This window comes from Danio aesculapii, chromosome 17 (genome assembly GCF_903798145.1).
Source record: "Danio aesculapii chromosome 17, fDanAes4.1, whole genome shotgun sequence".
Classification (NCBI taxonomy): domain Eukaryota; kingdom Metazoa; phylum Chordata; class Actinopteri; order Cypriniformes; family Danionidae; genus Danio; species Danio aesculapii.
Genome location: NC_079451.1, coordinates 40,006,066 through 40,023,940, shown reverse-complemented (window position 1 = coordinate 40,023,940; position 17,875 = coordinate 40,006,066). Strand labels below are relative to the sequence as shown.

General features: G+C 35.8%; 2 protein-coding genes across 6 annotated transcripts in view; one reads left to right on the top strand and one right to left on the bottom strand.

Moving 5' to 3' along the window:
* Positions 1-296, bottom strand: part of ctage5 (CTAGE family, member 5) — a 41,662-nt gene extending 41,366 nt beyond the window's left edge. Inside the window, exon 1 of one of the 5 annotated variants that reach the window (XM_056476650.1) lies at positions 104-296. In XM_056476650.1, coding sequence (XP_056332625.1) covers positions 104-212 — 109 coding nt within the window. In that variant the 5' untranslated portion in view covers positions 213-296. The remainder of the gene's footprint in view (positions 1-103) is intronic. The other 4 variants (XM_056476649.1, XM_056476651.1, XM_056476652.1 and 1 more) reach the window with 4 other exon arrangements.
* Positions 297-4,999: 4,703 nt separating this feature from the next.
* Positions 5,000-16,094, top strand: gemin2 (gem (nuclear organelle) associated protein 2). Its single transcript, XM_056476930.1, has 10 exons — positions 5,000-5,201; positions 7,843-7,924; positions 8,012-8,101; positions 9,903-9,962; positions 10,035-10,148; positions 12,487-12,531; positions 12,632-12,700; positions 15,449-15,559; positions 15,712-15,770; positions 15,866-16,094. The coding sequence occupies exons 1-10, from the start codon at positions 5,083-5,085 to the stop codon at positions 15,900-15,902; spliced, it is 786 nt and encodes a 261-aa protein (XP_056332905.1). The 5' UTR covers positions 5,000-5,082; the 3' UTR covers positions 15,903-16,094.
* Positions 16,095-17,875: the final 1,781 nt, after the last annotated feature.

Sequence of the window (17,875 nt, the reverse complement as noted above, 5' to 3'; positions counted from 1 at the left end):
CACATGAAAATGACTTTATATCAAATAATACATTCATAAACAGGTAAACCACAGTTAAACTCTAATCTTTTCTATTTACAGAGTATTTAAATAAAGATCTTACTTTCACACTCTGGATCTCCACATATTTTGTAGTCTGAAATCAAAGCCAAACCTTGGTGGAAAAATCCGAAGAACATTTGAAACAGAATGAATGAATGTACAGCTGCCATGTTTGGATTTATCCGGCAATTCCTCAATAGATCAGTGTCTTTGTGTACATTTTTTACAAATCCAGCAGTCAGAGAGAAAGACGAGCTAAATCCCAGCTGAATGTCATTCTCTCCGTCTTGTCTGTGAATGAGCTAGTCCACGGAGATCACAGTCTGACAGGCTGAGATTGGATTAGAGGTTACTGTCAGTAAATCATTAACATCGCCACACAAGCCACATCTCAATCCTACACTGAACCAAAGCCACTTCCAAATCTGATTTCACAATGTTAAACTATTCAATTCAATTCAAGTGTTTTTGTACAGCGCTTTTCACAATTATTGCTATTTCAAAGCAGCCTTACAAAAGGCCCACCTTATTGGATTACAGTCAGAAGCAGAAAAGTGGAGGTTATTATTTGCCATAACTTTATTAGTTACTAATAACTTTAACTAATTAACTAGCAACTAATAGCTTTTAAGAGTTAAAGTTATATATAAGCATGCAGTTATATATTAAATAGGTGACGTCTGTGTACGTATGTTGTATGTATGTCAGGCCCGTAGCCAGCCTGGTGAAAGGGGTGGTTCTTTTTTTCTCAAAAAGTGGACCTTTTTGCAGTTACAGTGCATTTTAGTGACATTTTGTTTGCTGGATTAGCTAGTCATCGAGCTAGATGTCATCGAAACCACACTTTTTGATGCACTAAAAATATTTCCTAAAAATTGCAATTAAAAAATTAAAACATGACTCATTTTTAAAATACAAATTAATTATATCATATATCATTAGGAAAAAATAGCAATCTGTTAAAGTTTTAAAGTAAAAAACTGTAGCCTACTATCATTTATTAGACAAAAAACAAACTGGTCAGCACATTCAACTGTCCTCAGTCGCAATTGGGCATTTCAATAAAAAATAATCATTTAAACATATAATAATAATAATAATAATAATAATAATAATAATAATAATAATAATAATAATAATAATAATAATTAATTCTTCTGAATTGTTCTAGCCTCTTTGGCTAAAAAAAGTACATTTGAAAATTCCTGCATATCAACAATAGCCAATTGCCAATATATTCAAATTAATTTAATATGGTCCGCTTCTGGTGCTTCACACCTTTTTATTGAAAGAAGACTTATCTTGCATCAGATTATAGTCCCACCAAAGCAACAGCCGGCAAATGATTCCGTTTGGTCTTAAAGCCTTATTCGATGGATTATTTTTATTATTAATGATGGCATAGCAGTCAAAATAGGACAAATCTGATCATATATTGGACAAATTCATCTTTGTCAGTGAGGGTGGGTCCCAGATCACCTTTTGAAGTGGTTTGAGCGATCGGATTTATATCCAATCAGAATAAAACGAATGAAGTGACCAAACAGCCTCAAAAACACGTGTTTAAAATGACACTTTATTACAATATATATTTAAAATATATAAATATATTAATTATATAATATTTATTATATAATATTCGGTTACATAAAAAATTAAAAGGACAAATTCTGGACCTTTTGGCCGTGGGGGGTGGTTCGTTTGAACCACCTGAACCCCCCCTGCCTACAGGCATGTATGTTAATTGAAGTGTATTTGTGTATTAAGTGCATGTGTTGCCCTTAAAGTCTTCAGGAGGACTTTTTTTCTCTGCAATGTTTGGGATTTTGTGAAGCCTGTACATAAAAAACCCATGAAAGTTATTCTAGTAATTTATAGTAAATAATAAAGTGTTTTTGAACCTTATTATTTATTCATTAATTTTCCTTCGGCTTAGTCACTTATTTATTAGAGGTCACCACAGTGGAACCGCCAACTTATATGTTTTACATAGCGGATGCACTTTAGCTGCAACCCAGTACTGGGAAACACCCACACACTCACTCATTGACACATGCTACGGCCAATTTAGTTTATTCAATTCATTTATAGCGCATATCTTTGGACTGGGGGATCTTCCTCATGAGATCAGGCTGGTTTGTCCCTTTTACCATTAGTTTGCTACAAGAGAATGATGGGAAAGCCCCGCCCCCTACTCAATATTCCATTTAAGTTGGAAGTACATCAACATACTGGAATAAAAGTATTCCGGTTCACACATATTTTAAAGGGGTTCGTGTTATGCTTTTACCAGAATGTCTTTTCAGTAGTCTCAAAATATCTTGCTGATCTTGTATTATTTCTTGCTTTAAATGCCTTTTTTTATGTGGGAGGAAAAATATGCTGCTTGTGTGTCTTTTTAAATGCAAATAAGTTGAAGAGGGTGGAGCCCTTCATTCCCAAGTTACTCACACAATCACAAACAAAAGATCTGAATCTGTTTTAAAGTCATGTTTGTTTAGACTGTGCGTAAAAAATACATAATACTAAAAAATTATTCCAACAAAATCAACACAGATGGTATTTTTATAATAATTGTAATCTTGTTACAATAACACATGCTTGTGTTAGAATGCAGTTCCTCATTATCATCAAAGATTTATGAATGCAATGATATTGTAGGCTAGAAGCAGTAACAACTGGTTGATTAATAAAATCCACTTCAGGACTTAGGCTAGTAGTTGTAGTTTTATATTTAATAGATCTTAGTGCTTTTTGAATACATATTTAACATGACAAATTGGATTATGCATCTGAGTAATGTCAGCTCTGTTATATTGTCTTTAAATGGGAGATTACTGATAGGACTGACCGACTGAGCAAAGGTCTGCAGAGTCTGAAGTTCTGCCTGCAGCACAAAACCTCATTCATTTATCAGTTTGTAATCATGGTCGATGTTTCAGAATTATTTTCAGCCTTAGAGTTTCATTGCAGTGATTAAACCTTTGCTATAACATGGATGATACACTGTGTTAAAATGCCTTTGTAAAATCATAACATCAAACTATATTATATTTATCCTATTTTTTATATAAAAAAGTTATATGTTCTTAGTTTGGGTCACTTTTAGATATGAATATGCCAGTTTGACAAATCATTGCAGCATGAATTATTTTTCATGAGAAAGTAGAATGTTTATGTGAGTAAAAAAATTGTAAAGAGCTTTCCAGTGTAATATTTTAGCTACTGTTTTGATGTTGTGTTGTTAGATTCATTCATTCGTTCATTTTGTTTTCGGCTTAGTGTCACTTTATTAATCCGGGGTCACCACAGCGGAATGAACCACTAACTTATCCAGCATATGTTTTACGCAGCGGATGCCCTTCCGGCTGCAACCCATCATTGGGAAACATCCACACACACACACACACTCATTCACACACATACGCTACAGACAATTTAGCTTACCCAATTGACCTATAGCGCCTGTCTTTGGACTTGTGGAGAAACCAGAGCACCCAGAGGAAACCCACGCGAATAGAGACAGGGGTGGAGTGGCCATCTGTCAATTCTGGCAAATGCCAAAAAGACCATATCATTCTTTTAAATGTGGGCAGGTCAGTTTTTATTTTATTTTTATTTTATTTTTTGATATGTATTGTTTTTACATACAGACAGCTTTTATCTCTTGCTAGATGTGAATATTATGATAAGGATGATGATGATAATATGATAATATGATAATTAGTATATGGGAGAAAATGCAAACTCCACACAGAAATGCCAACTGGCCCAGCCGAGGCTTGAAGCAGCAACCTTCTTGCTGTGAGGCGAGACCACCATGCTGCCTGTGTTGTAGATATACATATAAATTTGAACTGTTTTTGAGCAATCATACGTATAAAATGAAAAGGGCTGAATTAAATTACTAGTAATTTTAATACATTTTGTTAGCCTTGTTTCATTCATTTGCCTTCGGCTTAGCCCCTTTATAGCCTAGTTTCTCATTTTCAAAATCAGAAATTAACGCAGCATGATAAAACATGGTATGAATTTTTTTTTTTACATTAACTATACCTTAAAAGCTGCTGATTAGAATAGATATAACTTTTTTTTTAAATAAAAATCTGACTTTTTATGTATATTCTTGTTTTTAGTATAATAATTCTTCCAAATGGACACGAAAAAAGCAGACTGCATAACTGAAATAAATAATTCCGATTTCATTATGAGTGTTTAAAGGCAGAATTAGAACTGAGGGGTCTGGCTGCAGACTCGGTGCAGATGCAATTTGAGCTGCAGCCAATGCTTTTTTATGTGCTCACCTAACTCCACCCCTAACTATCACAGTGATGTCACTAGGTCTATTGCAGGGGTGTCCAAACTCGGTCCTGGAGCATTAAAAAAGAAAAAAAAAAAAGAAAAAAAAAGATGTACACTCCACGCATGGATTTTACTTAGACAATGGAAATTTTATGGAATAGGCCTACTGGTACTACAGAACGGATAGCTGTAATGAATCAGAGCTGCTGCTTAAAGCAACACAAAAAGGAATGCAAAAAAAAAAAAAAAAAAACTCGGTCCTGGAGGGCTGGTGTCTTGAAGAGTTTAGCTCCAACCCTAATCAAACCCACCTGAACCAGATCAAGCTGTTACTAGATATACTAGAAACTTCCTGGCAGGTTTGTTAAAGCAAGTTGGGGCTAAACTCAGCAGGACACCGGCCCTCCAGGACCGAGTTTGGACACCCCTGCTCTATTGTGTCTGAAATTGCATCTATGAGCGACGCAATCTCAGCTTGCATCATAAAGGCTGCATCTAGATACTATTGGAATATTCTACAATATTTCTCCACCATTTTATGTTATATTCCCCTTCACACGTCTCCTAAACAACAGATGTCGCTACACATCTTTCCAGTTGGAAGCGAGTGAATAAAAATACCGTCGCGTGTGTTGATCGTCATCATCGTGTCCAATGTTTTCAAAATGGAGAGAAATGCGCGTCATAGTGAGCGTGTTGATTCATTTTGTTGATCGTGATTAAAAATAAGCCAAAGGCATGAAGTCAGACGCCGAGGAGTTGATGCCCAGACTCCTGCCAGTGGATTCCTGCGACACAGAGGACTATAATCTAACCGAGCCGCCCAGAAACCCTCAGGAATATCTCAGATTTGTCCAGTAAGTCTTTCTGCTAATGAGGTAAAGTGGGTTTTATGTTCGCACATTCGAGCTTTCTCCTTAATAATATTATTTCATAAAACTATTCAAATTGTACGTTAAATAAGGAAATCATATTAGCAGCCAATGACTACCGAAGTACACCATTGTTTAGTCAATTAAATGGTGCTAATGTTGTTTCGAAGTCATACGTTACTTACATGCTCTTTCAGAGTGAATATTCAAAGTAGAGTGAAAAATATGGAGCCAGATCAGTCTAAAAAAAATAATACATTTGCATTCATAAAATCCATAATTGCACAGCACAATTCATAAATCCACTACTCTAATTCATAAAATCAAAACACAATTCATAAATTCAAAAGTAAAAAGCTAAATATTTCCTAAATGCGCACACTTATGCATCTTGCATAAATGCATTTAAAATGTTTACGCAATTATGTATATTGAAAACTTTTGGATTGCTTTCCTCGTGCATTTATGAATTATGTGGTGTATTGGGATAATGTGTGTTTGTAATGATCTGGGTGGAAGCATTAAAAGTGTTCAAGAAGATACATTACAGCTTGATTATTTGGTTTTGGTGTGTCTAATTGTGGATGGAGCTAAAATCTGCAGGACACTGGCCCTCAAGGAATTTGGGCACCCCTGCTTGACACGCAATGACCCAGAGACTGTTTAGATTGCGTGTCACTGATGAGAAGATGGCAGATGTCCACTGTATGATGCCTGAAATGGCCTTAAACAATAACTAAATGCACTACAGAATATTAGTAATACACACACACATGCACAAATTACATGTAAATGCATCAACCTTTTCCAGCGTAAAACTCACTACTCTTGAGTACTTTTAAAAGGGCTATGTTTTACTCGTACTCATGAGTAATACTTACATCAGATACTTTTACTCTACTTGCACTACGTTTTTAGGCAAGTAATGGTACTTTTACTTGAGTATGATTTTCAGTACACTTTCCAAGTTCCAAGTATGAGTTCAAAACCACATTAACACTATTTAATTGACTGAACAAGGTTGTACTTTGGTAGTCATTGGCTGTTAATATGGTTTCCTTATTTACAATTGGCAAAGAATACTTTTCAGAAATGATTTTGTTAAGGAGAATGTTCGAATGTGCAAATATAAAACCAACTTTACCTCAATATTGAATATATGTTGTTCATGTTCATTAATACAGCCACTTTAAAACCTGCTTTATATTTTTGATGTTTTAAACTTTATTTGCTTATAGTTTGGTGATTATTTTACTATAAAGGTATGGGTCAATGACAGTTTAGTGTTTGCATTAAATAAATGTACAGAAGTGTTTTTTTTAAATAAGCAATATCACATTCATAGCAGTGCGATATGGCTATATATTGGCACTGGTGGGAGGTGTGCGTTGGCTTGAGGGTGCAGGCCATGTGCCTTAGTGTCCCACAAGTGACGATATACAGTAATATGGCACTGCTATGAGTGTGATATTCCATTTATACAACAGTTTGATGGCATAATCGTGTATATAAAAGAAAATCAAACACAGAGAGTCTCAAAAACCCTTTTTTAAGAGGAACTACTTTTTCATCGTTCATACGCATCTGCAGCTGACATCAGAACAGCAGAAACTGTTGCTACTTCACCAACGTCACTTTAGAGCTAGTATTTGAATGATTCTCTAGCGTAATATCTAAAGTGATGACAAAGCAGATTATTTTGCTCACATTTTAGGATTATAAGGCTGAACGGCATGAAGTGCCATCAGTCTACAGCGATTTCCCAGTATTTCTCTGCAATGGGGAGATCAGAATAATTAACCTGAAAAAGGCAACGCAAAGAAAACCTTTCCAGATTACTGTGGTATAAATATAGCACTACAAAATACAAACGAGAATTGCCTGTTCTGTAATGATTTGTCAAACTGTAGTCCTCTGCTTGCAACTCGTGTGGGCAGTGTAATACACAAGTGTGAAGAGACTGTACGAGTGCGGATATTACTTTAATATCTTATGTAATATTAAAGATTCAAGAACTGGACAGAACTGTTGCACAAACATGTAAAGCATAATAAATGTGAGTAAAAGTGCCTGATTGAATGTTTCAGATAATGTGTAAGAATAAAATGTCAAAATGTGGATGAAGTAATGTTTAGTTGTCTTTCAGCTTGTAGTCTGTTAACATGCCTAGTTTTATTAATATAAACAATACCAGTTTATTCATTTAATAAAAAAAATATTATATTAAAATGGTATTGCTGACAAATTATTAAAACGAGTGATCTGAAGGATAGTGGCACTGACAAAATATAAAGGTATACATGATTTAGTGTTTTGAGGTTGTACTTTAATGCTTTTGGTCAATAAAACTACTATTACACTGAATTTAGTGGCTGATTACTGTAAATATTGTCTGTAAAAATATATTCTAGTTCATTTTACACATTTTAATGTAGCAGGAAAAAACTTTAAAGATGTATTACCATTTCTTTTTTTGTTTTGATGAAAACCATACTTGACTTTATCCCTTATACAATGAACATTATAGTTCCAAGACAAGAATGGGTGTAGTTCAGTAGTTTTAGAATAACTTTAATGAAAGGTATTGACACACTTCAAATGTTGACTACTGTATATATTTTAACAGGAGGGAAGCATCTCTTTGCCCAGATGTCGTTGTGGCACAAATTGATCCAAAGAAGCTGAAGAAACAGTCAGTGAATGTGTCTGTGAGTGAGAAATGGGACAGACAAATAATCCGTTATAAATTCTGTAATGGGTAATATAATTGTGCACTGATTTTTTTTTTGTCTCAGATCACAGGTTGTCTTGCTGCACCTGAGGGCTTTTCACCCAGCTTTAAATGGCAGCAGCAACAAGTCAGCAGATTTTCAGAAGTCAGACAGGTGTTCAGTATTCACCGCACTGGTTTCTTTAAAGAGAAAGTTCACACAAAAAAAATGAAGATTTACTTATTTATGAATATTACCATTATTCAAGTGGGAGATTCTTTTTTCTGTTGAGCACAAAACAAGATATTTTGAATAATGTTAGGGCATACTCTCACTATGTACAGTTGCCTTGAAAAGGGACAAAGCATGCTTGTCCCCCCCTTCCGTCTCCCCCGATGGCCTGCAGTCACATTACATTCAGGCCTGAGCATGCTTACGTCATCAATGATGCACTGTTTAGTAAGCGCTTCTGCTCAGCACAGTGGAGATTTCTTTAGTTATATCGTTTTAGTAGTTTAGTAGTTTAGTAGTGACACGCAGTCAAATGTTTCATCAGATCAGCCACTTTTGACACTCATAAACTATCATAAAGTCCTCGTGCTGCAGGAATTAGGAGGTTTGCTAAAAGTGCAGCTGTCGTGCAGTGAGGGTTTTGCGTCTTTAATAATCTACGACAGTTTGTGTTCATTGAACAGTAAGAATGCTTAATAAATCCAAATGAAACAGTCCCGTAAAAGTCACGTCTCATCTTCACTTTCGGGCTCAGGCACCCTTTGCACTCACACTACAAGCGTACAGCGCCAAAACACAAGTGTACCGAGGTTTGGCACACCTTATCCAACCAGGCCAGGGATAGCATAGTGTGAGTACGCCCTTAGTAGTACCTGTAACCATTGACTTCCATAGTAAGAAAAATAAATATTATGGAAGTCAATGGTTACCGCTTTCCAACATTTTTCAGAATAACTTCTTGTCTTTAACAGATGAAAGAATCTAAAAACAGGTTTCCAGCTTTGTTCAAAGTAAAGGATGAGTAAATTATGACAGAATTCCCATTTTATTTTTCATTCTGTCATCATTTACGTGCATTTTGAAGAAAGCTGGAAACCTGTAATCATTGACTTCCATTGTATTTATTTTTCCTACCATGGAAGTCAATAGTTACAGTTTTTAAGCTTTCTTCAAAATTTCCACATGGGGATACTCATCCCAAGGACTCTAGAGATTGTGCAGCGCCATTGATGTGATCCAAGTTCTATAAAGAGATTATGCCAACCATAGAAGACTTCTAGAGGTCTCTATAACCCTGGACCAGGCCGTATCCTGAGCAGATTCTGTGGCGGTCATGGAGGAGTGAAGAGCATGAGAGTGATTCATGAAAGACCTATTGACAGATGAGTCTTCACATTGATCTTGTGGGCTAGCCTGTACACCCTCCGGTGACCTACTCACACCTGCAGCTTCTCCGCAATGAATGTCCAGAGCCTAGACTGCAGCTCTGCACAAGACGTTTGGCCAGAGGAGAAATGGTCATGCCCAACTGAGCCTGGTTTCTCTCTAGGTTTTTTTGCTTCTTTCGTCACTTGCTGAAGTTTGTTCCTCGCTACTGGCTTGCTTGGTTTGGGACTTGTGGAGCTGCGCATCGATGGATTTGCTCTTCAGTGTTTGGACTTTCAGCAGTGAAATTTAAACCACACCGAATTGAACTAAACTGAACTTCAACTCTGTAAACTAGACTGACACTGTTTAAATTAACTAGAACTTCTATGTTGAATTAAACTTCTAGATGAATTAAATTTATTTATTTATTATAATATATATTTAGATTCAACAGAGGAAAGAAACTCAAAAAGGTTTAAAACCACTTGAGGGAGAGTAAATAATGAGTAAATTGTTTGGGTGAGCTATCCCTTTAAGTACTTTTAGACTATGTAGAATTAGTTTTTTTTAGTCATCCATACATTTCTCGTTTCAGAGTGTGAACAAGCATCGTCAACATTGGAAAGCTCAGTTTTTGGATGATAATGTTGTCATGGTAAGACTTTATTTATTAATGGGCATAAATGTAATCTGAAAAAATGTGCTTAAAGACTTTTTTTCCTTTTAGCCTAAAACTGAGGATGAAGATGGATGGAAAAGGTTTTGCTTGGGTGAGAATGTTTGTCTTGAGATTCAGCTGAAAGAAGAAGACAGTGTAAATCCGGGACTCGATTATGTCAAGGTACTAATTTACCCTTCATTAGATCATTATACACTGTGATATAGATTGTAAATAGATTATATTAAAGGGATAGTTCACACAAAATGATAATTTGCTGTGATTTACTGTGATTACTGTGTATTTACTAATAAATTTTTGGCAATATAATATACATTTTAGGTGAAATTATGGTCTTTGGTGATAAAATGCATCTTAATGCCAACCAGCACTTTGAAATGAAAAAATATTAATACTCATGGCTCTTGATGATGAGATGACACTGAGGTCTTAAAGAGATAGTTTACACAAATTCGGTCCTGATTTACTCACCCTTCACTGGTTTTAAACCTGTTTGAGTTTCTTTCTTCTGTCAAGCACAAAAGAAGATATTTTTAAGGAAGCTGAAAACCTGTAACCATTGACTTCCATAGTATTTGTTATTTCTACACTCTCAGAAATAAAGGGACACAAGCTGTCACTGGGGTGGTACCTTTTCAAAAACTACAAATTTGTATATTAATATATTAATATTAATACCTCAAGGGTACATATTAGTACCTAAAAATTACAATAGTGTTCCTCTTAATATTTTTAGGTACTAATATATACTTTTGAGGTACCAATATGGACCCTTCAAGTACAAATATGTACCTTTTGAAAAGGTACCACCCCAGTGACAGCTCGCGTACTTTATTTCTGAGAGTGTGCTATGGATGTCAATGGTTTTCAGCATTCTTCAAAATATCTTCTTTTGTGTTCAACAGAAGAAAAGAATGGCTCGGAACTACTTGAGCGTGAGTAAATATTAAGTAAATAAATTTTTATGGTAAAGTGCCTCTTTAAGCTCCAGGAATATTTGTACTTTACGTGAAGTTTTATAAGTTAATTTCAAAGGCATCATGTAATTTGATTGATCACAGCTGGTCCCGCATCAACAATCATCGATAAACCAATCAGATGAATCAAAGTCTACAATAAATAGCCCAGTTTGTCTTACCTCCCTTATCTTCTTTTTTGAAGAATCCTCCCCATCTCTTCCTACCAGGGGGAGCTCTTAAGATCTACCTGATCTCAGACCCCCTTCTATGCTATACGATCAGGCGGGAGCCCTGGGCACAAGTATGTCCGAGCTCAGGGTTCTCTCCCAGGACAGCATGCCAAACTTGCAATAAGTATCAAGCAATAGCTAAGTGTGAACTCTTGAAACTGTAATAAATACACTCAGGGCTGAGACTCTGGTTAATCATGTTGTAAATGATCCATTTTTGTTATGACTGTTTCATTTCATAAGACATCAATGGAGCCACAAGTTTCAATCTTGTTGTGTCTGTATAGCGGCTTTTAGACAATCTTGACAAACCGTTTTAAAAACACTCAGGTATGGTTTTATTTGTGTTTCAATGGGAGCCTGGTGAATGGAAAATGGCACGGCAAAATTAAAAGTCGTACTTGGCTCAGAATTCCAGAAACGGTTAGACAACTGTGCTGAATCATGCTGGACTGGTAGAGAGTGTGTATGCATGATGTCTCCACTCTGTTTCCTGGCTGCCAATTTCTCCATAGCTGGCTAAGCAGAAGTGCGCTAGTCATTTATTTATCATTATTACTATTTTTTTTTTTTGTTATTCAGTGAAGTAAATATAAGTAAAAAAGGAGTGCCCAAAACAGAAATGTCTGATTCTCATCTGTAGAGGTGTATACATTACACTTGCATTACCAAGGCAATGATTGACGCATTTGTATTACATTCCAGAGAGCATCACAATGGAAAACAACATCGTGTTCATGCTTACTGTGCTGGATCAGCTCGGCAAAAAATGCTTAAGCAAAGAATACCGTGCGACACTATAATGGAAAAATGGCTTATATTTTTTTTTTAAGACTCTCAAAGTGCTGATAGCCATTGACATGTATTTTTATAAATCACCAGAACCCACGGTTTCAGCTGAAAATCCTCTTTAATGTTCTACTAAAGAGAACCGGTAACACTTTAGTTTAAGTAACAATTCGCACCATTTACTACTGGCTTGTTACCTGCCTATTATTAAGATATTAACTGTTTATTAGCACTTATAAAGTATGATCTTATTTTACATCCCAATACCTAAACAAAACGACAACATTAATAACTATTAATAAACCGCTAATTAGTAATTTATTGAGCTAAAAGTTTTGGTTTATAGCATTTGTTAAAGATTAAAATAAAGTGTGAGCAGAAAAACTACATTTTGGATGGCTTTAGTAAATTAACATCAGATTTGAATTTTGTGTGAACTGACCCCTTAAGTATAATATGTTTTTTTGACATTATTTGAGCAATTTTCAGTGAATAAATATTGTTGATTTCCCTTTTTATTAGACCGGTTTCCCACCTTTCCTGAGTATTGTCAGCAAACTAAGCCAGGTAACTTTCGATTGATAGCAGCTGTGGTTATTGTGTATCATGTATTTGACATATAGTCTGATAAATAATAAATTGTCATTTCATTGCATTCTCTGTTCAGTCAACCGTCTCTGCTGTGCTTGAGTATTTAATTAATTGGTTTGAAGAGAGAGACTTTGTTCCACAGTTGGTAAGTGAAAAGTGTATTTCTGAAATATGCTTAATGATATGTTCACTCTAAATGTTATTGACAAATATATATGTTAGTTTTGAAAGTGTGCCTTTTGTGTGTGTTTCCACATTACCTTACAAGTAGTTTATAATGTACTGTAGCTGTTGTGAATTTAAAAGGTCTGCAATGTTTCAGAGATCTAAGAGGATAAGAAATGGTTACTTTTTTTCCCAAAAGAACACTCATTTATTAGACTTACGTAATGCATAGTGGCAGTCTTTGGCTGATACAGTACAAAATGATTGTGTACACACTCTAAAAACCTAACCATTTGGTTAAAAAGTGTCATTTCTATTCCATATTTGGCCCAATGTTGGGTTAAAGCAACCCAAAATTATTTATAGTGTTTTAGTTGTGGAAGCCTCTGGAGATGGAATTCACATATGGTAATATTTATTGACATATACTTTATCTTTTAAGTTTATATTTATTTATTTAGAATTTTAAAGGCTGGGTTGTTTTAGCTACACTTTGGGTAAAACTCAAAATTGGGTTAAATTATTTGAATTAAAATTAAACTGTTGGCTTTGTCCATATTTGACCCAACATTGAGTTAAAACCACCCAGAAATATTTTTATATTGTTTTAGAGTGCCGAGGAAGCCTCTGGAGATTAAATTAAAATATGGAAATATTTATCAATGCATCTTTTTTTTAAATAATATTTATTTATTTAGAATTTGTGAATTTTAGATTTAGATCTTGGTTGTTTTAACCACACTTTGGGTCAAATTTAGACAAACTCAAAATTGGGTTAATTTTTTTGAATTATATTTAAATTACCTTTTTAACCCAACTGTTGGCTTTGTCCATATTTGACCCAGCATTGGGTTAAAACCACCCAGAATTTTTATTAGTTTTTTAGAGTGCTGATGATGCCGCTCGAGATGAAGTCAAATATGATCATATTTATTAACATATCTTTTTTTTTTTATAATAAAAATGTATTTATTTAGAATTTTAGAGGCTGGGTTGTTTTAGCCACACTTTGGGTCGCATTTTTACAAACTCAAAACTGGGTTAATTTATTTCAATTACATTTAAATTACTTTTGAAACCAAACTATTGACCATATGTTAACATTTGACCTAGCATTGGATTAAAATAACCCAGCATTTTTTAGAATAAGCATTTGATTTCTGACACAAGGTACAATTGGTCGACCGATCTCAAGTCTGTCATGGTCAATTCTCTGACCAATCTCAGTAGAGCAGGCTCTCAGAAAGGAGGAATTTACCAAAACCGTATCTCTGACCAAACCATTTTAGACACGGAGAAAAGAGCTAGTGCTGTTAAGGCTGGGACACTCAAAGCGTTAGGGATGGGCGATATCAATAACTTTCTTTCTGGTCCGATACCAAGTATTTCAAGACAAGTATCGCAGATTCTGATGCTTCAATTAAATATGTTATGGTGATTTCATAATGTTTTTTAAATCATCTTCAGTATTATTATTAAATAAAATACAATATATAATAACTTTATACATTTATTAAAATTACAGAACAAACATTGGCTATATAAGTGTAACTGAGGCCAGCTAGCGTAGTGCTCTGCTGGTAAACCTCACTCTGACCTATAGGTGTTCTAGCGACAGATGCTCAAGGCCATGGTCCTTAGCCTACTTGTTAGAGCAACTGACTCCCATGCAAAGAATCGCTGGTTCGATTCCAGCTCAGCACGGGTTTGGTGCAGTAGGACTGGTGGGTTACATGTGGGGGCTTGTCTGTGATGGGAGTGAGATTTAGGGGGGGTGAGTGTAATGGAGGCCAGCTAGCGAAGCTCTATGCAGGTAAATCTCATTCTATGCAGTCTCACTCCTCTGACCTCTAAAGGTGCTCCAGCGAAAGACGCTCGAGGCCGAGGTCTTTAGCCTCTTTGTTAGAGCAACTGACTCCTAAACAAAGAATCTCCTCTGACCTCTAAAGGTGCTCTACGCTAGCTGGCCTCCGTTACACTCACCCCCCTAAACCTCACTCCCATCCCGGACGAGCCCCCACATGTAACCAACCGGTCCTACTGCACCCAACTCGGTCTGGGCTGGGATTGAACCAACGATACTTTGCATGGAAGTCGGTAACATAGAAGTTGGTAGGAGTTAAATACTCCTACAGTAGTATTTAAAACTACGGTAGGAGACCTCCCAAAATAAACTTAGACACTTTTGAGCTTTCAGCACTTCTAGATTGCTCAAATAGTATTATAACAACAATTTAAAGCTATTATTGAGCCGTATTTTTCACATGTGGGGGCTTGTCTGGGATGGGAGTGATGTTTAGGGGGGTGAGTGTAATGGAGGCCAGCTAGCGAAGCTCTATGCAGGTAAATCTCACTCTTCTGACCTCTAAAGGTGCTCTAGCAACAGACGCTAGAGGCCATGGTCTTTAGCCTCCTTGTTAGAGCAACCGACTCCCATACAAAGAATCGCTGGTTTGATCCCAGCTCAGACCGGATTGGGTGCAGTAAGACCGGTGGATTTCATAACAAAAAAATAACAGTGACCTTTGATTTGGTGTCCTAGCCTTTATTTAATTTGATTGTTTCGATGGATTTAAAACTACTGTAGGAGACCTCTAAAATAAAATTGGACACATTTGAACTTTCAGCATTTCTAGATTGCTCAAATAGTATTATAACAACAATTTAAAGCTATTTTTGAGTCATATTTTTCACTATGCGTTGCTTAAACTAATCTTTATCTCCACAGGGCAGATGGCTATATGCATTACTAGCTTGCCTTGAGAAACCATTGCTTCCTGAAGCTCATTCCCTTATCAGACAGTTGGCAAGACGGTGCTCAGCAGTGCGTGCCAATCTGGTAAACACTTATTTTACTCTGCTCTGAATTAAAAGCTGAGGGTACCACTCAGATCGTGCCTCGCTTCGGCTGCAGCTGCAATACTGAAGCTTGTTTTTGAGAGCCTAAAATAGGCTGAATAAAACAGACTATTTTATTTTTTTCCTCTTCAGGAGAGCAAAGATGATGATCGTTTGTCAGCTCTTAACTTGATGATCTGTATTGTTGCCAGGTAACTGACATGGTGCTGTTTTGGCCCGATTTAGTGTTTCCTGAAATATGTGCAGGTGGTTTTATGATGTATAATCACACGTCTCTCTGTTAAAGGTATTTCGAGCAGAATGATTTGGCTGACAAAGAGTGAAGCAGGTCTTGGAAACAGATGGAAGAAACTTTGCGAGGAACTTTTGTAAGAGATTTTGTAAAATATAGACTATACAGTGACTTTGCCAATAGTTCAATGTAAAATAAAGTAAGCCAGCTGTAATGGAAATTATGTCTCACGTTAAACATTGAGAAAACATTTGTCAAATAAAACTGGCTTCTTGGTATTAAACTGTCATGTTTTTGTGCTGTGAATGGCAAATTAAACCATGCCAGATTAAAAGGATTCACTGGAAAACATGCCATTTTATATAATATGGGGAAAGTTCCTCTTTGCAACAAATGTCTATTGTTTTAGCTTACTTTGTTTAATGGCTGCTTACTCATTAAAATAAAAGAAATGCAATGTGTTCTTTCAACAACAACAACAAAAAAAAAACAATGTGAGATGTTTAAAAAAAATTGGTGTGTGATTTTTATTTACTTTCTTGGTCTATCTGTTAACTAATTTAACATTGTTGAAACCATAACTAGGGTGTCACGGTGGTGCAGTGGGTAGCACAATCGCCTCATAGCAAGAAGGTTGCAGGATCAAGCCCCGGCTGGGTCAGTTGGCATTTCTCTGTGGAGTTTGCATGTACTCCCCATGTTTTGGTTTTCCCCACAGTCCAAATACATGAATTGGCCTTCTGCTGTGTAAAATGTGCTGGATAAGTTGGTGGTTCATTCCACATAGGCAGCCATTTACCTGTCATTGAGCAGAGCAAAGACAGTTGACGTTGTCCGTCCACAAGATGGCGACAGAGACAGCATAATAAGGTAGTGTTGGCGCTGCTTTGGTGTTTTGGGGGATAATTATTGTGATCTCCCGATTGCAACAGAGAAATACTGGGAAATCTCTGTGGACTGATGGCATTTCATGTCGTTCAGCCGTATAAATGTGAGCAAAATCACTTGTTTTGTCATCACTTTAGATATTACGCTACAGAATCATTCAAATTCTAGCTCTAAAGTGACGTTAATAAAGTATCAATGGTATCTGCTGTTCTGACGTCAGCTGCAGATGTGAATGAGTGGTGGAAGAAAGTAGTTCCTCATACAAAAGGGTTTTTAGACTCTCATCTTTTTTATACACACACGATTATGCCATTGAACTGTTGTATAAATGCAATATCACACTCGTAGTAGTGCGATATGGCTGTATATCGTCACTGGTGGGACACTAAGGCACATTGTGCCAACACACGCCTCCCACCAGTGCCACTATACAGCCATATTGTACTGCTACTTGTGTGATATTTCTCATATATAACTTTTATTCCAAAGTAAGTAGTAGAAAATAGTAAGTTGAATAAAAATTAAACGATAAATTATTTTTATAAAGGTTATGTAAATTGAGTTAGTTGAGTCAGAGCCAGATTCTTGGCAAATAAATAGGCTATTAGTAGTAGTAGCGAGAGCTGTAATAAATAAATAAATCCATATAAAGCCATATAACTACATTTTATTCTGCTTCTCGCAAAGCCTATCTTTGTCTTTAAAAGAGTTTGAATAAGTCAGAAAAATCAAAAGACTTGCTTCCATGTTGTATAGTAATTGTTATCGTCAAACATATAGGAAAATGTCAGATAAAAATATTGTGTAACAATGTTGTAATGTTATGATGACAGCTAAAAATGTATATCTGAGGCTGAAAAGCATATGACTGAATGTAATATTACATCTCGTCTGTCAATCAAAGGGTTGTTGCTAGAAGGGATACAGCTGTGCCGAGAAGTTCACGAGAATTATTCATATTATTTAATAAATGACCCCTTAATTGTGTTTATTAACGGCTTCCCCTATTCCAACCCTCACGGTAATGTAAAAACAGCAATTATAACACGAAATATTCACATTATTTATTAAAGAACTCACTAAATTGTATTTTATTACCATCGACCCCTACCCCAATTCAAACCATATCCTCACAGTAATGTAAAAACAGTAATTATAAAGAGAAATATTTTTATT

Bases quoted from the DNA above. Each gene is read 5' to 3' on its own strand.
- gemin2 (XM_056476930.1), top strand. From the start codon at position 5,083: ATGAAGTCAGACGCCGAGGAGTTGATGCCCAGACTCCTGCCAGTGGAT. The intron at 10,149-12,486 runs GTACTAATTTAC...CCTTTTTATTAG, and splicing joins CGGGACTCGATTATGTCAAG to ACCGGTTTCCCACCTTTCCT. The intron at 12,701-15,448 runs GTAAGTGAAAAG...TTATCTCCACAG, and splicing joins GAGACTTTGTTCCACAGTTG to GGCAGATGGCTATATGCATT.